The 24,025-nt window shown below is 38.8% G+C and overlaps 1 protein-coding gene across 1 annotated transcript; it reads left to right on the forward strand.

The window, feature by feature from the left end:
• The first annotated feature begins 7,582 nt into the window (after nucleotides 1-7,582).
• On the forward strand, nucleotides 7,583-9,405 carry rgs16 (regulator of G protein signaling 16). Its single transcript, XM_085437042.1, has 5 exons — nucleotides 7,583-7,707; nucleotides 7,923-8,006; nucleotides 8,119-8,180; nucleotides 8,345-8,511; nucleotides 8,599-9,405. The coding sequence occupies exons 1-5, from the start codon at nucleotides 7,664-7,666 to the stop codon at nucleotides 8,812-8,814; spliced, it is 573 nt and encodes a 190-aa protein (XP_085293168.1). The 5' UTR covers nucleotides 7,583-7,663; the 3' UTR covers nucleotides 8,815-9,405.
• The last annotated feature ends 14,620 nt before the right edge of the window (nucleotides 9,406-24,025 follow it).

Genomic DNA, 24,025 nt, shown 5'->3' on the forward strand with positions numbered 1-24,025 from the left:
CCTGAGTACAGCCAGGATCTCATATATTTGAACCTGAAATTTAGAAAGTCGTTTACAAATAGAGATGTAGTTGCCGCAATTTAACATCAAAACCTCATAGGTGCTCAGCATCACTGATTTTTACAACCAGTTGAGTCAAGTCTTCTATTGCAAAGATGCACATTTCAGACGAGTTGCACTCATCAGCACAGACTGACTCGAATGTATTGTAACATGTAGGCAATCAGTCTGCACCAAATCGCAACAGCAGTTGCCTCAAAGCTTACTATATTGTAAGGTAAAGACACTACAACAAGAATTAAACAGGAGTTATTTCAAACCCTTGTGACGGTCAGTCTGAGTCAGACAGAGATTGTTAGAAGATAGTTTGAGATTGAAAGTGGATCAGCATGCATCACTCTCAATCTCTGTGCAACTTCTTGCAACTGGGTGCTGAGTGCAAATTATTCAGTGCAGTTACTGGGCAAACACCATTTTTTTTCTAGTCACAAGGAGATTACTATCCTATTTTTACTCTAGTGTGAGTAACCTTTTAAAAAACATTATAACCGCACATTAATTCATTATTCATTCATCCTTTTTACTTTGCCTTTGTTTGATAGCTGTAAAAAAAACCACCTCAGAAATTAATGATTAAATAAATTATTTTAATTAATAGGATTTTTTTCTGTTCAAACCTGAGAAATTGAATGTAATCAGTTGAATCCATAATCTTAAAATATATATAGCAAAGAAAACGTTACAATTCCTTAAGAAAGAGGCTATGCAATGTGGAAGGCATGGTACACACTGAGTAAGTTGACAATTTTGCAGTTTTTATTCAATTAAAGATAAAAAAAATAATAATTCTGCAATTTAAATTAAAATGATTAAATAAAAACCCCATACATGAACATAGCAGAGACAATGTGATACTATCATGTGGTATATCTAGTGGTTATACTTGGATCCTTCCAAGCTCACTTTCCCTCAGTCTGTCCTCCTGCTTCTCAGCCCAACATCAACCTAATCTCAGCCCCAGGTTCCAGTAGTAACTGTAGCCTTAGCTCCTGGTCACAGACCAAAAGGCTGCAACTAGACTGGTCTTTATACTGGTCTGTAGACTGGTCTTAATTTTGCTCATAGTATACATCAGAGTTTTTACGAAAAAAACCCAAAAACATTTTACCAACAAAAGGGGGCATACCCCGAGCCCAACTCAAGTCTAACCTATAATGAAACCAAAAACATCTCTTAATCCTGTCCCATTCAAGTCTCTGTGGGATGCATCTACTTGACATGTAGCTCCATTTCTCAGGGAGGTTCATATCAGATTTCGTGGAAGGTTAAAAATAGTTTCTAGTTACATGGTAAGTTACTAAATAGCTGTAACAACTATAAACTAGAAAATCCAGAACTCTTTCAAGAAATCCTATCCTAACAAACAAAAACCAGACTGTAATAAAAGTTTTAAAAATTCTCTTTATATTTTTCTCATTTTGATTGAGGACCGAGGCATGAATCTTGAAAATGTTTAATTCTTTGGTTGTCTCTTGTCATAACACAGCCAAATGATAAGTACTGTTCTGAATAAAGATTTTGTCTCCAAAGTAACGAGACTGTCTTATTTGTTGAGGCAGAGTGTGCTGTTGAGGAAAAGGAAACAAAGCAACATGTTTTGAAAAGATTCTGTTGCGATATTGTGCATCCACTGAATAGCTCTGCTCTGCTTGAAATGGAGATTTGACCTACTGTCAGCTATTTGCCTCTCACTGAATCCCAGGTGTAAATAATAGCACATCATTCTTATAGAATATGCATAAATAGCACATCATATCCATTTTGACTACTAACTTTTACACCATTTAAATGCCACATGAATAGATATAAGCTAGGCAGTTATACCTCAAGACTACATGCCATAAAATAGCACACAAAAAGTAAAAAAGAAACAAATGCTCAATACAATATCAAATGACTTGCATTTGATATTGTACTGAGCATGATGAATGCATGTTATTCTTACACCATTACAATACACCTGGTAAATCATGATATCATAATATAGTAGCTGAAATCAATTCAAAGCCTACAGATGGCATAAACAGTGAAGAGAAGTGATAACCTCCTCTGAGATTGCTCTGAAGCAGAAATGTTCAGTCATTTACTCTGTGTTTTTATTAAGCTAAAGCCCCCCCAGATATATCAAATGACCTTTTGTGCGATCAAAGAACTCTCTTAAATCACTTGTAAACTAACACTCTTTCTAAGTCTGACTACTGGGTAAAGACACCCAGGGGCTTTCTGAGAAAAGTGTCTGTGCAGTCTCCATTCTGTGAGCATTAGTGGGTTTTTTTATTTTTATTTTTTATCTGACAGGAAGTCTGAGCTGTAGCAGTTTAACAACAGGAAAAAATGACCAGCACTTTATAAAGAATATGTGGTGCTGTTGTGAAACAAAGGAACGAAGCTCGAGGGCATTGCTAGCTGACAGATGATCCAAACTCATGGTTAAATTCAATTCACCAAAAGAGTTTCAGGGAAATCAGATGTTAACGCCTTCTCTCTCAGCTTTATCTCAGCATCACATCTGTGCTTTATTTATAACACTGGAAACTATTGTATGAAACATTAACATGTTCTGGTGAATATTATTCTCCTGACCTGAATTATAGCCATTAAAATGCCTCAGTTTTCTGCTGTAAAAAGCAACAGAAAACTGAGGCAAAAACATTGTAACTGCTCGGAGCACTTTCTTGCTTTTTTTGTCAGAAGCACATAGTAGTTAAATCCTTGTTTGGCTGGAACAGTTGTGTAATAGTCATCACAATTAGCTAGAAACCTTTCATAATAATTTTCAGTATCAAGTACTAGCATCACCCAGCTCCAAGGACAGTGACTACCCAACTTCCAAAAATGGCCTTTGGTCAGTCATAGTCATATTTCACACCGTCTCCTACATTGTCTCATTTCCGGCTTTGTCACCAGGATTGATAAGAGCTGTGCTGACATCACCGTGACTGTATGAGTAGGTGAGTGGGTAGCCGGGTTCCCCCAGGCTTCTCAGGCAAACCTTTGTTCTTTGATGGCACCAAATGGCGCAGTTAAATCCTCCCCAGCAAAATTAGTCCCCTCAGTATCAGCTGACTTAACCTAATCAGTGCTGCCTGGCCCTGGCACACTGTGAATGTTTTTGCTAAAATGTGTTTGTATCAAAGGCAGCGTGGTTTGCACTACTTCCTTTTTAGGGATATTCTTGGACTAAAATGTCTTATGGGTCATTTGTATTGTGCCAAACAGATAGTCCAGATAGTGCTTTTCCAGATATCAGGTTTCAACTGAAAGCACTGCCTTACTGTAAGAAAAGGAGCATCATTTAAAGTTAAGAAAATGCAGATTATTGTTGGCAGGCAATTTTCAATCGCTGAGCCACATTACGCCTTTGCATCTGAGGGTCATCATTCATGTAAGACCAAAAGGTCACTTAAAAAAAAATACAAATTGATTTTGTATAAAGCTGCCAGCTGGGAAACCATGGGTCCTGACATTTATGTACAGGGTGGGCCATTTATATGGATACACCGTAATAACATGGGAATGGTTGGTGATATTAAAGTCCTGTTTGTGGCACATTAGTATATGTGAGGGGGCAAACTCCTCAAGATGGGTGGTGACCATGGTGGCCATTTAGAAGTCGGCCATCTTGGATTACGTTACATTGAAACCAAGTGTTAAGGTTCACATAATTGAGGAAGGAGAGTACAAACAACCAGGTCCAGAAGATCTTGGTCAAACAATTGATTTTAATGAATACACGCGTGGGAAGACCACTGTACGCAGACAGCACTTGATCTTCGACTTAATCAAAGCATACACAGATTTTTATAGCATCAGGGTTTGAATTAACGACGCCCCTTCATACGTCACAGACAGAATATATACACACGTCAAATCAAAACCACAATGACTTTTAACACAGTTTAAAAGAACGTTGTCTTCGTCTCGTCTGGAACACGAGCCCCACATCCTGCCAGACGCTGTTCCTCTTTCCAGAGACAAACATGACCAACTTCTCACCTATAAATGAGTCTAACTAATGTGTTTGTGTGTGTATGTGTTGACCTTACATGCCCTCTCATCTCACCCGTTGCACTTCTGACCTTTTACCAGACCAGAGGCTCATCCTTATGTGTAATAACCTAACTGAAACTACATGTACTATGTTGAATAAATGTTTTAATCAAGAACCTCTACTAAGAGCTTAGTAAAAGAATATAAAAGTATAACAGACAATTTGAATAACCTAGTAATTCAAATAGCCTCGTCTAACCTGCTCCTCAGAATAACTTAGACTCTGCTTTCACTTCTGCTTTCTCTTCTGCAAACTCTTCTGCAAACTCTCTGCAACTTCCTGTCAACTGCTGCACTTGGTCTTTCTAAAAGACACACACTGTTTAAACCTCTGAATACAATATCAATGCTGCAGATTCTATTATTAATGCAAGGGTAATGATGATGATTATTTAACAATAGCAGTAAAATAATTTCCCTGCTCCACACAAGCACACCATTGTTTTTCTTGTGACATTACCAATAAGTTTGATGTGTCACATGGCACTCTTCCTATTGAAAAAACAAAAGTTGTATCCAAGATGGCCGACTTCTAAATGGCCACCATGGTCACCACCCATCTTGAGGAGTTTGCCCCCTCACATGTACTAATGTGCCACAAACAGGACTTTAATATCACCAACCATTCCCATGTTATTACGGTGTATCCATATAAATGGCCCACCCTGTACATACTGTTTTGACATGTACCACCCGCCTAAAAGTTTTCAAAGACTAAACACACCCACATATGGCAACAGCACTCCCCAATGGCAGTGGCTGCCCCACGGCCGGGCAGTGTACCCTGCTCCACTGTTCAGGAGTACAACAAAGAGCCCAAGTCACTGAGTCAGCCAGCAGACTCCCCCCGGGACCTATCGCACAGGATGCAAAGGTTCAAACCCAGTGCCAGACATCACAGGACAACTGCACAGGTCCCATGTGTTTGCCCTGAACAGCGTGATCAGTGTATAGTCCTGCTGATGTTCAGTAGTTCATAGCTATGTATCACTGTACTGCTTTTGCTAATAACTACAGTTATTAACTCTTTCAAAAAATGTCACATGAATTAATAGTTGGTGTTGTTCAGAGAAGGAATTGTAGAATTATTAATTAGTTGTCAGGTTAACCTCATGTATGTCATGTCTTGATGCTGTACCTTAATTTATCAGTTCATTCTAAGCATGTAACAGCTTAATAGGTCTAATAAGATTCCAGGCTGATATGTGATTCCTTGTTAAACAGTAAAAAAAACGAAAAAAACCAAAAAACACTTGGAAGCTGAATATCCTTCTTTGTATAATGGTTTTTATTTGAAGTGGTTTAAAATACTGTTATGGTGAATCTAGCTGTTTCTTGGGAATTCACAAGTGACAATCACCACAGTGGGGTTTTTAATCCTAGGGGGAGGGATGTTACCAGCAGAGGCTATTGCATTTATCACACTGCCCTTGTGGGTACTCAGTTCCTTGAAACGCCCATGGCTGTAACCTTACATAAGTAGCACATTACAAAGTTCCAACTGTCAGGAGGAAACCCAGATTCTAATATTTGTTCTATTGGTTCTAGTTATAACACCGGTTATGTGCCTGTCCTTTTTTTTTTTTACTGTAATATGAATATGACAAACAAATCCCAGATAAGCAACTCTCAGCTTGCCATATGGGAAACGGTCTAGCTTCAGCTTTATTGTGTCCTGCAGTTGGCAGTACATCCACCCTGCTTTCAGGAAAATATAATTAAACAGAGTGAATATCACATTTCCTTCCCATAATGCCCAGGAATGAACACCTTTATCTGCCTCATAAAGAGTGTAAAGTGTGATTGTGTTTGCACCTAGAGGGCATTGAATCAGGGAAAAAAACAAAGGAGGTGTCGAGAATCAATTTGACAACACAAAATTTTAAAAGGACAAATGCCAGTTGAACATTTTACTGTCAAATTAAACCCAGTGATGTGCAAAAGAGTTTCTGTGATGCTGGCAGTCACCTGTGCAGTGCCATGCTTATTATTATTATTATTATTATTATTATTATTATTATTATTATTATTATTATTGCATTTAGCAACCTGTTTTATTTCAAAGTCTGTTATATAGTGGACTCAGTGTTGGGGAGTAACGGAATACATGTACCGCCGTTACGTATTTAAAAAGGCGAGTGGAAAAGGACGAGTTGTCATCAAGCAAAAACAGGAGCTGGAAGCATGTAAATATAATAATAACCACTGCAGCCAAGAAGAGTGCCTGACGAGCCCAGTTGTAAGTAAGCTATTAAGACTCGACTGTAGACTGTGTTCGTGTTTTCCTCCGAAAACAATAAGTTCCGTTGGAGCAGCCTTTCAACGCCTCTCTTTGTCTCTCGCAAGAAAAGTTGACCCACACAACAAAGTAAAGCTATTTTTCGGCTATGAGCCCAACACGGAACCCGCCGTATCAGAGGTCCCTTTACTCCGGGTTCGGAGCCGCGGACCTTCAGTAACAGTAATAAATCACAGCAATAGTACATTCAGCATGATAATATATTAAGTAATCCAAAGTATTCAGAATACGTTACTCTCATTGAGTAACGTAACGGAATACGTTACAGAATACGTTACAGAATACATTTTGGGGCATGTATTCTGTAATCTGTAATGGAATACATTTTAAAAGTAACCTTCCCAACACTGAGTGGACCTGATGTTTAGTCTGATGGAGTTTACAACAGAGCTGTATATCAAGAACACATGCAGTATGAAGTGATCAGATTTGATTATTATTTATTTTTTAATCTTCTGCTTGTGAGAGATTTCTTGCTGGGATTCTGCTTTCACTGAACTTGGGTATGTTTAGTGTAGGTATAGTGTGTTGTTTTTCTTTGCATTCTTTTTTCCTTTTTCTGTTCTGTTTTTTAGTCTTTGTGGAACAAACTCACATGAATGTCAGTGGCAATCTGCCCTAATGACTCTTTAGGGAAGAGCCACAGCTCGCAAGGATGTGATAAGACCTATGAGAGACCCACAAAAATAAAAAGCTTTTTTCATTTGACCTTGAAGCCTGTTGTATTATATGAACTGTCATGTTAAAATGTATGTTCCCTTGCCCAAGACTATTTTAAAGGCTGTCAATAAAAACTAATTTCACAAGCACCAGTGCTCTCTTAGCACTAAATAAATCCATGAGCTCACCACCACCAACACCAGATGTGTTTTTTCTACTTGAACACTGATGTTTTTTGTTTTGTTTTGTTTTGTTGGGATTGTTCATGGAAGAGGCAGAGTGGTTTGTTTTGGTTGTGGCTGGTTAAGGGAAATACAAGAAAAACAAAGTGGAGAATATCAGTAGCATTTATCTTCTGACAGTAATTTCCCAGCCTTGTCCTTGCATATACTCTCTCTCTCCCTCTCTCTCTCCCTCTTTGTGATTGGCTGAGGTGGCTGATGACACATCACAAGCAGGGGCGGTTGAACTATAAAGCCTCTGTACTCACTCTCTTCAGATACAGACAATCTCGCTCCATACTGAGCTTTACTGAACAGTAATTTGAGCACCACAAAACCGAAACACCACCCCTACCAGCTCCAACCTGCTGCTATGTGTAAAGGACTAGCATCACTGCCTACCTGCTGCTTGGAAAGGTATATTAAGCTTCTTGCAAACACTGATGTTTGAGGATTTGGATTAGATTATAGAGAACAGCTTTTTCTTTATCACTGTACATTTGCATGTGAGCATCTGAGAAGCTAAAATACAATGTAAGTTTTAGTTTGTGCAAATCTAGACGGCTTGTCAATGGGTATGCCATCAAGGTCTTGGTGAAAAATGTAAATAATCTGTTTTCTCTTTGTCTTAGGGCCAAGGAGCTGAAGGCAAGGCTGGGAAGTGTTTTGCAGATCCCCAACTGGAATCTATCCTGTTGCAAAATAGGGAAAAATAAGTAAGGCTCATATACACAATATAATACTGCAGGGTGCATTTATTGCCATTGTGTGTTTGGTCAAAATTCCAGTTTGAATCTAATTTGAAACTAATGCTTCATTTGTTTTCAGGCCAACCCTGGAGGAATGCCTAAGGTGGAAAGAGTCCTTTGAAAAACTTCTTTCCAGCAAATGTAAGTAAAGTCTCAGTTTGTTTCTTTTATTGTTCTGTGCCATTTTCACAAAAACAAAAGTGCATTCAAATGTGGGTAAATTGTGTGGATGCACACACATACACATTCATCCACTCTGGGTCCATTATGTGCAACGAGTAATCACATTTCCTCTATTTCTGCAGATGGACTGTATGCCTTCACAGCCTTCCTTATGTCTGAGTTCAGCGAGGAGAACATTGCGTTCTACTTTGCCTGTGAGGAATACAAACATATCAAGTGTCCTGCCAAGCTAGCTACTAAGGCTAAGAAGATCTATGATGAATTTATTGGCAGCGAAGCTCCCCGGGAGGTATGTAAATGCCAAATCTCAAAGAAGACGTAGCCATAAGTGGTCAAAAAGAGACTCAACCTAATATCTTGTGTCCTTTTTTTGTAGATTAATATTGACCACGAAACCCGTGACATCACCAAAGCCAATATGCTGGCCCCCACACATTCTTGTTTCGACATGGCCCAGCACAAGATCTACATGCTCATGGCCAAAGACTGCTATCCACGCTTTCTCCGCTCTCCAGCCTACAGAGATCTGGTGTGCCAAGCCAAGCCAAGCAACAAGGCCAGAAATCTGCCCCAACAGGAGAAGAAGGCTTGAAATCTGTCGATGAGCCTAAAAGGGATTTGTTAGCGATCGCCTTAAGATTTGAGAATGGAAGGGAAGTCTGGCACAAGGTGCTTCATCGTGAAGCATGTGCTAATAATGGTACAGATGCTGAGTGCTACATGAGAGCAGCTGTGGATGGGCCTATAGCGTAGTAGCCATCACTTTGAAGATGGCAACAGAATGGGAAAAAAAAAAGGAAAATGAAGGAAAGCTGAAGGCTGATGCCTGAAAATGGACTGCTGTCGATACAGCTAGAGTTTGGAAAGCAAAGTAAAGAAAGAGTTCTACTAAACAGACTGAGTGACAATCAAGCAAGAGGCCAGCACATTTGGAAAATGCACTTTTCTTAGCCATTAGGCAAACTTTTGTAGTTGTGACGTGCAATGTCTGTCAAACTTGTTCACTGTATGTATTTGTATGAGCATGTGGGGTCCTTTATGATTTTTATGTATTTACCTGTATGTATATATTGCATTTTTAATCAAATATGGAAAATAATGTGCAGTTTAATTTATACTATAATATTTATATGACTGTTTTTTTCTACATACCAAATAAATTAAATTATTTGAAAAACTGTGACTATTTCCTAAATGTGTTTTTCTTACTGAACAAAATCATGGTTTAAAATTACTTCTATAAGATTATTTATATTCAAATTATATTTGCTAAGCAACAGCACGATGGGAAAAAAATCACCCATTGTAAAAGCTGATGGGTACTTTAAGTGTCTTATTTAGTCTAGTGACATAGACGAGTCATCAAATGTCAATATGTGGTCAGGCACAGTTTGCTCATAGTTGTGCAAATACCCAGAGTATGGATGTTTAATCATTCATATTATCTGGTGTAGAGGTAACAATGATATATTTGCCCTCTGTCATGACGAACTCTGCAGCTAATGTTGTGCACAACTGTTATTCACCTAGGAAACTGCTCTGCTCTAAAATGTATCATAAAGAACTCAGACAATGACAGTACCCCCCTGCTTCTAGCTTTTGTCCCATAGTGTGTAAATGGGAATGAGCTTTCTAGCAAATAGGAAGCTCAAGAGATGATGACAGCATTAACGCAACAGCAGGAGCTGTAAAAGTTTATTATTACCATAGACACTGTTTGCACCCAACATCAACATCAGGAAGTAAATGACAACGAAGCTGCTACCAGTTTAGAGCGCAACCACTGCTGCCTGTTAACCAAATAAACAGAAGCTGCAGGAAAAAGAGCTGCAATGCCATCCAGAGTCTGCAGTAGTTAGGTAATAATGACTCTGGTTATGATGGTGGTTATATAATTTGTTCTCATTAAAATGATAAATACTGTCGTTATGATTGCTTTGGTACGGTCCACTGTACAAAATGTGTCTGAATGTCTAGTTTGTGTATTCATATGTCATCAGTGCAGAGTGGAGCCATTATTAGGTGGACAACAGCTGGTCCACAGACCTGATCCATATGAATATAGCATAATGCCGCCCCCTTCTCCATAGTAATCCTTTGACATTTCTATCTAGCTCTAAGCATAGCAATGACCATCTGTAAAACTGGTTAGGGGGGTTTGTACGTTTTGGCATGTTGTGAACAGTGCAGTGGACATCCAGAAGTATATCTTCAGTTATCAAGGCAGAAATAAGCTTGAATTAATGGCCTTAGTTGAAAATACCCCAAAACAACATTTGTATGGATATAATATGTAAGGATATACATATTAGTAAGAAACTAAGTACATTTTATTTATATGGTGCACTTAAAGCCAAAGTGTTTTAGAAACCCATTTATTCCATTTAGTTTTATTAGAAAAGATTTGATGGACCTTCACTAGCAGGATTCAAAGTAATCGGTTTACCTCTGCATCATTAACAAGCTTATCTTTTTAGGCTACATATAGCTTTTATTGATATTATATAAAAAATTGTCTGAAACAACAACTGGTTGATGTATAAGACTAATCAAATAAGCTTCTTTGAAAGCAAAGATGGATATTGGTTTTAATTTTTGGTTTGAAGTTACGGGGAATTATGCTAATATTATAGAGAAACCATTGTTGTTTCCTGATTTCTTAGTTTTATGCACATTTGTCACACGTGTTTCAGATCATTCAATAATATTTTGTAAAAGATTAAGCAAGCAAGCAAGACAAATACAGTTTTAATATGCCGATCTTGTTTATTAAGGAAAAAGATATCTAAACTTATCTGGCCCTGTGTGAGAAAAGTAATGGCCTAATATGTTCAACTGCTCTTAAAATAATCGCTAACGCCTTGTTAAATTGTGAATGAAGATTTTTTGGCGAGTTCAGCTAAGTTCAGTTCACTAGCCTTAATCAGGCCTGATTACTGCCAGACCTGTTGAATCAAGAAATCAGTTGTGAAGTAGGCTGAAATATCTCAAAAAGCAACATAACATGCCATCATCTAAAGTGACAGATAGGAAACAAAATTTCTTTATCAGTCAAGAAAGTGTTGCAAAGCTATTTCCAAGGCTCTGAGATTCTAGTGAACAAAAAGTCATTATCTACCAACGGGGGAAAGAGGAAAACCTTCCTATGAGTGGCAAGCCTACCAAAAGTTATTCCAAGACTGGATCATCTGGAGATCACAAAAAACTCAGAACAACTTCCAAAGAACCTCGGGCTTTACTTGCCTCAGTTAAGGCCAGTGTTCATGAATCCACCACAAGAAAGAGACTGGGCAAAAATGTTCCAAGTTCCAAGGTGAAAGCCACTGTTGACCAAAAAGAACACGAAGCCTCATCTCACAAGAACCTCTCAAGCCTCCGCCAAAAGAACATTCTGAGAAGACAAAAGCTGAACTTTTTTGGAAGTTTTGAGTCCCATTACATCTATTGTAAAATAACACAACATTTCATAACAAGAATGCCACACCAACAGTCAAACATTGTGGTGGTAGTGTGACAGTCTGGGGCTGCTTTGCTGCTTCAGGACCTGGAGGACTTGCTATAATTGATGGAACTATGAATTCTGTTCCTAGCAGAAAATCCTGAAGGAGAATGTCCGGTCATCAGTTGGTAACCTGAAGCTCAAGCACACTTGGTTTATGTACAAAGACTGATGAATGATCAACACACACCAGCAAGACTGTCTCTGAATGGCTAAAAACACCCCAAAACAAATGTTTTTGAGAGACCTAGTCAAAGTCCTTCAATTAGATAAACCTTAAATCTGATTGAGATACTTTTGCAAGTTCTTAAGCAGGTCATTGATGTTCAAAAACTCTCCACTGTGGCTGAATAAAACCAATTATACAAAGTACAGTAAGGAAAGTAAGTAAAGAAAGGACTCATTGCTAGATAACGCAAACTCTTGCAGGATGGCAAAAGCAGTTATTAAGTTTAGGAAGCAATTACTTTTTCAGACTTCACACTGCTTTAAACACTCTACTCTTAGACAAAAACCTCTACTTTAACATCGAACAGACCCAGGAACAAAAGAAGCTCCCAAAACAAAGTAACCTCATATTCAGATTAGTTAAGCTCTCTCGTTTGTGAGATTCAGCACATGGGCAACCTACAAAAATGAAAAAAGAAGCCAGTTTGAATGGAAAAAACTGCAGTTCCTTGAGGAACTGCACAAAACGCTATTTTGGACTACAGTCAAAATGTGGTTGATAAGTGTTCCCAGTATAGGCACTGGACCTTTCTGTCATGTTTGTGATCCGGTTTTGGTGAGTGAAATTCTTGTGTTTCAGCTAGACTGTTACATAGCAAAAATTTCTAGATATGTGTGTCTGTACACTGGACCTACATCTTAATGCTGTAGTTAAGTTATCAGCTAGCGTTAGCTTACAATTTATCTCTCAAACGTCTTGTCCAAAAAGGTCACCTGCCAGCTCTTAAAAGGTGGGTATGGAGTGAAACTCAAGGGGGAACAGCTTTCAAATTGGACTGTTTTGTTATTGTTTTAGAGACTGTGGGGGCACCAGATTTTAGCTTAGCCATCTTAGCCTGACAGCCCCACCTTTTCTTTTGTCCTTTTCTACTTCTTAAGTGCCCCTAGTTCAGGATGGATTTATAAGTTTTTGAGTTTTATTATGAGTAATAGGTCCTTCTATTTTATTATAACAAATTCAGCTGATTATCGTCCAAGAATATAAATAGATGCAGAAAGTATGATCATTGGTCCCCTTTTATAGTAAAAGTTGGTCAACAATGGTTAATCTTAGTGAGAGCTGCCATGCAAACAACAGGAAATGTTGCCTGAATGTTCTCTGGAAACAGACAACATGATTCATCGTTGTCAGTGCCTCATTTTGAAAAAAAGTCAAAAACAGTAAATCACGGTAAGTAAATCACAATGAAATTGGTCATCATTTGCTAAGCTAATTTTCACCCCACTCAGTTGCAGTAATGGTTATTTAACTGCAAGTTGTGGGAAAGTGTTGGTGCTTTTCTAGCATAGATGGGTCACTACATTGCAGGACTTTTATCTACAAGATTTCCTTCTAATTTTTCTGCCACCACCCAGTTCATTGGAAATACATGATTTGGAATGTGGATGGCTTAAACCCCAAGCGCCCACAATCCTCGTGGGAGGAAATGTTTTTCTTGACAGGGAAACAGAGCGCTAGGCCTCTGCCAGTTTCAGCCAGTTTAGCTTAGTCTGATTAACTGCCTAATTAATATTGAAATGTAATTCAAGCACTTGCTGTAGAAGGTTAAAAAGTGTTCTCGGACAAAGCACTCACAGTATAAATAGCAAAAAGACTGCAAAGAAAAAGCACAAATGTAGATTGTTTAATTGTTCGTGTTCATAAAAAGCATTGATTGTGCACCAAAAGAAAAATGTTGACACAAAACTGATCTCCATGTAGTGATGACAACCGATTTCTTTTAAATTATTCAACTACTTTTTTATTGTGACAACTCTGACTTTTTTCGTACAGCAGTAGCTTACTGTACGTTACTTGTTATAATGTATACTTCTTTATGTAATAGAATTGTAAAACAAAAAATCCGGTGGTGTAATTGTGAAACTACACTGCCATCTTGTGGTTTCATTTTGTAATTACATCATTTACTAGCTGCACTAAAAGGTTTAATTATGTACTATATTTGGAATTCTATTATGTCTACATTTCACTATAAAAATGATAACTGGATGCTTTTAGTGTTCATTATGTGTGTTTTGGTCCATTTCTTCCATTTCTGCCTTAAGTGCGATGTTCTCTGCCCATCCTGGTAACCCCAAGTTTGTGTTCCAGTTGGTGGTGGGAGTTAAAGAGTAGGTACTGGTGTGTGTGTGTGTGTGTGTGTGTGTGTGTGTGTGTGTGTGTGTGTGTGTGTGTGTGTGTGTGAGAGAGAAAAAACTGTTCACCCCATCATCCCAGGGACAAAACACAAGCTAGACTACATAATGTATGTCATGCAGCGCAGTGAGGATGTTTATATCTCTACATAGGAGAAACCAAATACCTAGAGCGGCTTCACCAGGACAAGAATCAGCTGTTGACCTGCACTCAAAGTAGAAAGGACAGGCTTTCGTAGATGCCAGTGTTCCCAATTTGGACTGAAAACACAGATGTTTTAAAGTCTTTTCATCCCTTCCTTAGGAATTTCAAGCCACAACTCAACTCACGCACTTAAGACAATTGGTCATCTCCTCACTAAGGTTACAATATCTGATGTGATGAAGTAAAATTTGCACATCTTAACTTTTCTAAGCCACAAAAGCTGATTTGTTGAATAGTTTTGATATTTCACATCTATGTTCTGATAGCCTGGGCCAATTGATTTACAATCCAGACATTACAACTAAATATGAACTTTAAAAAAAAATCCAGTGATTCACTTTTAGAATTTATTTTAACAGCACCTAGTTCTGGTTGGTTCACAGTGATACAAAGCAACAGCAGTGTTTGCACTGCCACAGGGGGACAAATAAAGTGCGTTTGGTTGGTTTACTGATTGATTGAGAGTGGGAGGGAGAGGAGTGACACAGGGGTAAGTAGAAGAAGGTGGATGGAGGATGCGAAGAAAAGGAGATGTGGGTGGGATTGTGGAGAAAGGAAAAGAGGTAGTGAGAGAGACAGAGGAAATGCAAAGGCGTAATGGTGAAGAGGGTAACAGAGAATGGAAAGAGTGTGGGGAGTGTGGGAGATAAGGAATGGCTGAGGATAATCTGTGGAGTGGTATGAATGAAAGGGATGAACCACAGGTGGAAAAGATGAGAAGAAGTTGATAAACCAGGAAGGGAGATGAGCTATTGGTATCCAGCTGGAGCTGAAAGGTCTGCGGCCTTGTCTTTTCTTCCACGTGCAGCTATTGACTGTTATTTTTATTTTTTTGCTTTCTTTTTCTTATTTGCCTCATATTTCTATTATACCCCCTTTTTTATTCATTGTTGTTGTCTTTCTGCTTCTGCAGATTTCTTTTTCTCCTCCTCTAGCTTCTGTGTTTTCTCCTCCTGTCTCAGTTTGTCCTCCACATCACTGTGTATAGTAATATGGCTGACTTGTCCCCTTTTTTTGTAGGAGCCTCCTGCACTTTTACATGCATGTCAGACTCTTGTCTTCAGAGTGTCTGGCCCTTTAGCTGCATTTCAAGTTCAGACGTTTTGGCCTCTTAATTGCTCAGGCTTCGATGCAAAGTCCCAGAAATCATCCTGGCAGTTCTAACTGTCGTTTCGTGAAGTTTTATTGCAGAAGTGTGACGGGACTTGTGAGGAAGGAGGTGGTTAATTTAGGACACTTGCTAGCTCAAAGATGTTATCCAAGACCTTGTGGCAAACACTCCTAAAGCAGGATTTATGGCCCAGCTGAGGTAGCCTGTTTGTTATCTGCTCCACTCCAAAGACTACCCATCTGCCTGCAGTGAGCGCTGTTGTCACATGGAAGCAGTGTGCAAACTTTGTGCTACAACCAGTCTATGGGTCACTCTTGCTTGTGCTGTTCTTGGTCGGTTAGCCAGGCACAAAGCAGAGTGAAGTTATAATGTACAAAAAGTACAGTCTGTACCAAAGTAAAACAGACTGTTAAAAATGATGAAAAGTGTCACTTTGGCCAGTAACTATGCTGTTTATGCTGTATTCTTTCATCTTTGAAGCAGTTTCACAATTCTCCTTTCAAGTGAACTCCTCTGCCGCTCCCAGCTCTATTCCCGTCCGCTTGTCAACCATTCAATCAGAAGCTTTCATCATCTGGATCTATGGCTTGGGTAAAAATCCCTCTCTCCCCTCTGTCATATCAGAATTGTTACCCAGATAAACAGGTTTGCCAGATCATAAATTCTGCTAAGGATGAGTGGGTTGTTCCTTTGTTATGTGGCAGAAGGAAAGCAAATATCTTTTGCTAATACAGTGTCAAGGTTTATAGTTGTCTTTGAATAGAACTAATTGTTTAAAGCAGATACCTGCGTCTCGTAGGCCTGGACACAGTAAGAGAGTCTCACAAGGTTCGCAGAGTGCAGGTTACTTTCTCAGCAGCAGGGGGCAGTGTAGAGCATGCGGGGGGGTGGTGGTTAGGTAAATATGACTTTAGTGTGTATAATGTGTAGAATATAATTGTACATTTTGTTAATGTTGTAGATTTTCACGTGTGACCAGCAGAAATGAACATGAAAATAAGGATGCAGGCAACATGTGCTCCATGTCCTTACTGTCAGCTACATCCTGAATGTTAACAGAGCCAGTGTGTACGCAAGAGAACACACTGTATGTTCATCATATCACCAGCCATGATCATCTTCATCGCATATGGCTGTACTGAACCCTGTGACCTTGAGATTAAAATAGGTGCTCTAAACACACAGTGTCCTGGCTGTATGTTTAGGAAACCCCTTAGCAGCAATTAAGAAGAGCAAATATGGAGAAGAGGACCCAAAGTGCACATTCTTCACTATTTCCCATAGGGACGAGACATGTGCTGTGCAGACGCACCTCACTGTGGCCTGGACCTCGTAGCAGCCTTTTTGTTTTTTCTTTCTTAGCTGATCCCTCACATAACAGGAAAACAAATTTCTGTCTGCCTGCATTTCTGAAATGTACAATTTACAACTGTCTTTTAGAAGGATGGCATTTTAATAAATGATCTTTTCCACCAAGCTCATAAACTGAAGCTTGCTCTATTTACTCATTTACTTCTTTAGTATGTGAATTTTTTATATGATATGGAGGAAAAAAATCTGGCTTTTATTGTCTTGTTGTGATAGAGAATAAATCCAGCAGCAGCAGAATATAGAGGGGTGAGAAGAGGAGGAGAGGATTTATATCAAGCGTATTAAATGAGTGGGTGAGAACAGACGAACATGAGTGAGGGAGTGCAATGACACAATGCTGCAAGCGTGGGAAATCTCCTGGTGTGGGTCCCTAGTGAGAAGAGACGACTGTGCTATCTAGTGACTTAGTTCCTTGGGGTTCACATCCTCTGTATTCTCAGATCCCTCAGGCCTGGAAAAAAAAGGCTTCACTTACATCACGTCTGTGACATATTTTGTTAAATTTTACTTTTTGGTGTATATTACTTATAATTGTATGTAGTTCACTAAAAATGAGCATTTTTTGTAAAGTATTGATGCAGCTGTTATTCCACCCAAAAGTACCGTAATGTTAAAAAAAATCTTACAATGGATTAGGCTTTTGGTGATATGATTAGGTGAAGCGTGAAGCTTTTACAAGGTGCAGAGGTTTGCTGAAAGCTTTCTAGGGCAAAGATCTATCTTTAAACTTGATCATTAAAAGATTTAGGTAAATCAGTGAAACCTCACTTTGCATTTTCAGTCATCACTCTGTGGTGAAAATCACTGCATCAGAAAAACGTCTATAATCCAAATATGCTCAGGATACAAGCACACATTTATTTCAGATGGACTAAAGTGAAGCTGAAAACTGAAGGCTCAAAATAATTTTTTAAATTTTTATAATGACTTGTAACTTGTATGCGACATGTTGGCTTGTGTGATGCAAAAAATCTATACATCCATGTGGGGACTACAAAAGATGGTGGTAGACTTTAAGAGGAGAGCTCACACACCTCATTCCCTCTTTATTACAGGAGAAGCTGAGCTGGTGACAATAGTCAAATACCTGGGTCTGCAAATGTCCACTAACCTCACAAGGGCCATAAATACAGCCAATATCATAAAGAAAGCTCATCAGTGGCTGCTTTTCATAACTTAAGCAGGCTGGCCTTCATTTTATCATTGTGTGGTGGAGCGTCATGTCATGTATCCTCTATAATTATCTAGTATGGCCTCCAAAATGTTTAATGGCAGCTTCTTTTCTTTAGAGGACATTTATATTAACAGAGGCAGAATCACGGCATTGTATTTCACGAAGGACCCCTGCCACCCAGTCCATGGGTGGAAGGCTTGTACTTCATCAAGATAATCTCATATTAATTACTAATTCCGTTGACTTGCCAAAACTTAGATTTTTCTTCATATATATATATAGATATAGATATATATGTATGTATATATATACATACGTATATATATATATACGTATGTACCAAGGGCTCAGAGAAGAGCTCGAGAGGATGTGGAGGGTGAAGGTAACGGTGGTCCCCGTGGTAATCGGAGCACTAGGTGCGGTGACTCCCAAGCTAGGCGAGTGGCTCCAGCAGATCCCGGGAATAACATCGGAGATCTCTGTCCAGAAGAGCGCAGTCCTGGGAACAGCTAAGATACTGCGCAGGACCCTCAAGCTCCCAGGCCTCTGGTAGAGGACCCGAGCTTGAAGGATAAACCGCCCGCAGGGGCGTGCTGGGTGTTTTATATATATATATATATATATATATATATATATATATATATATATATATTCATTCAAGGCTCGGACCAAGGCCAGAAGCAAGTTCAGAGACAAGAGGGTGGACGTGGGAGAGTTTTAATAATTTAATTATATATATATATATATAACACTCTGAATGGCTAACCGAAGGTCAGGCAGTCATGATCCTCAAGGACCCCCAGAAGGGACCAGTCCCATCCAACTACCAGCCAATAACCTGCCTCAGTAACACATGGAAGCTCCTGTCAGGCATCATAGTGGCTAAGATGAACAGGTACAAGGGTCAATATATGAGTGGGGCACAGAATGGGATTGGCAAGAATACCAGAGGATCCTGGAATGCCTAGACCTATACAAGATCAACAGGACCCTAAGGGCCTTCCTCAGGAACTCAGTGGGGATGTGGCATACAACACTAGAGGCCAACTTCAGGCCCGTAGCACAAGTCACCATCAAATGCGGGATCTACCAAGGAGATGCTCTGTCCCCACTGCTGTTCTGCATAGGCCTGAACCCTCTCAGAGAGAACATTGACAAGACTGGCTACGGATACCGACTACGGAATGGAGAAGTTGTCAGCCACCTCCTGTACGTGGATGACACCAAGCTGTATGCTAAGTGGAAGGAAGGAGGCCAGGGACTGGTGAGTGTCGGTACCACAGTCCAGGATGAAACAGAGAACATCCATAAATACATCAGGAAGATGGCCCCAACCAACCACATGGTCAATGAATACCTCAGGCCGCAGAAACCCAAGGAGGAGGAACCATCATGGAACTGTATATGAATAAATATGTTTTTTTTTTTCAAAACATGCATGCAGCATGTCTTAAATATTTGATTTAAAGTATCTTTTATTGCACAGTTTAAATAACAAAAATGCAGTGACTCAGATTACACAATATTTTTTTCTCTTATCATGTTGGTGGAATCATGAAATCTTGCCTTTTCGTGACTGAGAGGCATGAAAAACTTAGCAAATATGATTGATCATGGAGTAATGTGCAGTTTTTCAATATGTGTGATCTCACTGGCAAAGAAGTCATTACTCTGAAGCTGTAAAATGTATGTTAATCTAGACTGTAAACAGTGCTAGAATGCATTATTTCATAGAATGCATTTGAGTCATTCTATAATCTTTTAGTTCGACTATTTGTGAAGCATATTGTGTGTTTTTTTTGTTATTCTTTTTGTTCCATTAATCATTTTATGGCTATGTGAGACCAGTGAGATCCCTAACCCAACCACATGACTAAACTATTTAATTATTTATAAAGCAACTAATGAACTCTACTTACAGCAAGTCCAGTAATTGAATGCATGAAGGTTTTTTTGAACAGTCTGACATAATGTAATATGATTGCAAAAAAACCAAAATATTGCACCAAAGTAATTAAGTTGTCTAAAATATACAATGCAGCCCTGGGAACTCAGCAAATAGAAATCCAGTTGCAAACAATTAAAGGGGAAAACAAAAGAATCTGCCTACGTTAAATTGTGAGCATTCTGTCACACATTCTTGCTTAAAATGTCAACAGATGTAGCAATCCATTGTGTCAACATGAGGTAACTGGGGTTACTTTGGATACAACTGCAGCAGCGTTGCCACATCTAATCCAAGCACTTATGACTATTTCATGTACGCTATTGTTTTTATATTTTTCACTAAATTAGGCCTCAGTTAGACCTTAAAACTTTCCAAGTTTGCAAGGCATGCTATGGAGGTTGGGGACTTAATTCAGATGAGATACGCTGATCTCTTTTGCGCATGCGTGTGTGTGAGATTTTTATGGTCATCCCTTTGAACTCAACACTATGAACTCTTGAATGCCAGATCTAATCTCATGTATCGTACCACAGTGTCAGTGCTGACATATTTCTGTTGTAAAGGCTTTAATAATTGAGACCAGATGTTTGGACAATAATAAAGCATGCTTTCTGACACATCCATTGATGCATGTTTCAGATAAAGCAAAAAATGCTGATCTGTGCTATGAAGTGTTTGGTTATGCTTCTTTGTTAAAAAAACAAACAAAAAACTTTTGCCCTATTTCATTAACTAAAATTAAAACAAAGTCAGAATTTCAGTGATGATGGGGTGTGTGAATTATATAAAGGGTGGTTAGGCAACACTTAATGTGGCAGAGTTCAAAATATTCATTTTATGAATTAAGCTGTATTTGGCTGAGAAAATTGCAAAGTTATGCAATCTAGCAAAGGTCAATGGTCTGGAAAGTTATGAGAGCATGTAACACATAATATGGATCAGGAAAGGGGGACAGCAGTGATGACAGAAGACAAACAGAATAGCTGTTAAACAGCAAAGCACCTCGTCGCCACATCATTCACATCAAGTTTAGATGTGGGCATCCTTCCATCCATCCCAAGGTTTACTTACAAAAGTCTGTTTGAATGCCGTATCTTGTTTGCTAAGATTTTATCTTGATTTTTTTATTTTTCATTTTTCAAGTGTTTATTGCATAAAAAAGTAACCATCTGGCTGATTATATCCAGCATATGTCTCTAAATGAGTCACTCTTCATACTCTCTTGTTGAGTATTTGTCAGTTTTGGCAGACTGTAGCTTCCCAGTGCACACTAATTTAACCACTTCTGTGTAAAATATATTCAGTCTCATCAGCTCCTCAATCTGCCACTTTTTTAACTAAATGCAATGACAACATGGCCAAATAACTTAGACCCATTTCAAGCATTTATTTCTTCTCCATTTAGTTGAAAGTTCAAACACTCTGCTTTCAATTCAATATATTATTCACTGGAATTATTTCCATACTGGACAACTCACACATCATACATCACATGTTCATACCAGCATGACTGGATTTCACGTAGCAACCCTTGCTCTTCAGGGACCGTCAATGGCAATTTCCTGTTAGCTTCCTGTAAGCACAACCTCCGCTAACCTTAACTATCCTTAAAATGAAGGTATGCTAAGGAAATAATATTGTCTTCTTTATTTGCTTATGGCTAATTAAAACAGTTTTGTGACTGCTATTCATAAAATTAACAGAAAGTAAAAACACTCCATGTTTTGAAGGAAATCTTTTTTTCTGTTTCGGCATGAGACTGCCCCTGTGCACAAAGCTGGGTCCGTAAAGATATTTGAAGTGGAAGCACTTCACTTGTCTCCACTTACCCAGGACTAAACAGACATCTGGGACTAACTTAAGCCCTGACTGTAAGCCAAGCCTTATCACCGAAGCCATGTTTCAAAATTGCATATAAAAACTAGTGAAGGTGGAATATTAATCAAACTTGCTTTATTTGTCAAGCAAATTTAATAACAATGGATGAGCAAAGTGCTTTAGAGAGTGATTTTTTTTTCTTTATCATTTGATCACATTTAATATCCTTGGTCTGGAGATCAAATGGTGAACAGTCACGTTAATGTGTAACAATAATGAAAAACGGGGAATTTTGTTAAAACCAGCATAAAGACTAGACATCAGACATGTGACTGGAGAGTGTGTCTCTTGGCCATAGGAAAATCGGCCCCCTATTTCTGCTTGTGACCACATCAGTGTTCCCATCTACGAGTCCATTAGACAGCCACCAGTCCAAAGCTGCTCTTGAAGTGCTCCTTAGTACATTAACCCCGCCAGCAGTGTGAACATGACAAACACAATGTACGTGAGCTCCTTTGGAAACAGGCTTTCACGCCACATGATTGAACTCTCCTCTGTGTTTGTAACAGTCACCTCAAACTGTTGCTATTTTCCATACACAGCATTACTTTCACTGTCATGTTTGGCTTGGCTTGTTTTTATATCACCAATTTTAAGGCCATTTCATCTGATGCATGCCCCTATCTTTGAAAACCAAACACACCTAGACTGCATGACTGAATAAAATGATGTGATAATCAGTGTTGTTTTAAAGTTGTGGGTTATCTGATCTGATGTGGTAGAAGTTTAACTGCAAAAACAGAGGAAACACATTTGCATCTGGACCCACCATTTCTAGAACATAACTGTCCAACCAATGTACTTTGTACAATGTTTTATGTAATTCTTTAGTGTAGCTGCCAGCAACAGCTGGAAACGTACATTTCTGGAAGAATATGCATTGCAGCAATAGAAGTACATGAGCTGCAAATCATCTTTTATTCTATTTTATTTTATATCTTTTTTTGGTGTGTTTAACTGTGTTAAATAAAAGAAGCCTAGCAACATATCCACTGCTAGTATTTAGGTTTGACCTTCCAATGGAAAATACATTTCTCCAAACAGAGAATGCAATTTATTTAACTAAGGCAGGAATGATAACGAATACATCATTATTTATCCACACATCTTTTTCCTCCCTGCATTAATGCCAGTTCCTTAATAGTCAAATCCACAGTAATTTAAGAGAAAACAAGCTTTGCCGCTTTTCACTGCCCCCTCCCCATGTTAAAGCCAGGTTCACCGGAAAAGCCTTTACAAATAAACAACTTAACAAAAACAATTAATGGTGCTGTGGGAAAAGCAATTTAATTTCCTCCCGCCGGCCTGTGGACAGAGCACTGAGAAATTGGACACCTCCTTATTCAACCAGCCTCATGCCTGCACTTCTGCACAGCCGTCTTACTAAGAAAGCAAGAACACATCAAAAGTGTTTCCGTTGTGACATTAATAAAGACAAAAATCATAGCGTGAGCATGTACAAAATTCCCTTTGAATGTGGTATATGTATGTGTTTGATCCCACTGGCTCATGATCTTTTTGACTTGCCTCTCTTCTGTCAGCATACAGCCATGGTTAACGTAGATTAATACCAGTGTTATCTCAGGACATGGGATAGTTATATCATTTCCTGTGGAGTGGTTAGCTCTCTTACTTCTGTTTTTCTAGACTTTAGTAAATACAGTTTTAATCTTTAATCCCAACAGAAATTATTTTATTTATGTAATTAAATATCAGTAAGATACATCACAATAAACTAGGAAAAAATGTGTACTCAGCTGCTTGAATGGTTGCTGGAGGTTGTTGGCTATGAAATAAAGCTCGATTCACACAGGCTCAGAGGCCACTCAGTGACTCTGTGGTAACCACTTGTCACCAAAGAAAAGTGTTAATTTTATGACCGATTGTTGTGTTTGCTGGCAGTTATGGGAATTGGTGACAAAAAAAACAGCACTGAATTCCTCTTTGTGATTTCCTTGGTCACTTGCAGGTTGCAGCCACCAATAACAAGTAACAAGTCCACCTCTTCCATCAAAACTATGGGCAGCTGCAGCAGTCTGTTAATGACCAAAGCAAACACAGTGAGGGTTTTGGTGCAGCACCCTCTTTTCAATCGATTATCAACAGCTACAATTTCTAGCAACTACTCGCCAAACAGCTGGAGAATACATGTTTTTCCTCAATGACCAGAGTTATTAGTTGTGGACTTACACAGTATTCTTTTTGGGGGGTCTTAACTATTTTTTATTTTTATGTAAATAAACTTAGTTTTTT

Source organism: Copadichromis virginalis, linkage group LG17, assembly GCF_057382275.1.
Source record: "Copadichromis virginalis isolate Kocher_CV1m ecotype Utaka linkage group LG17, C_Virginalis_male_GT1.1, whole genome shotgun sequence".
Lineage (NCBI taxonomy): Eukaryota > Metazoa > Chordata > Actinopteri > Cichliformes > Cichlidae > Copadichromis > Copadichromis virginalis.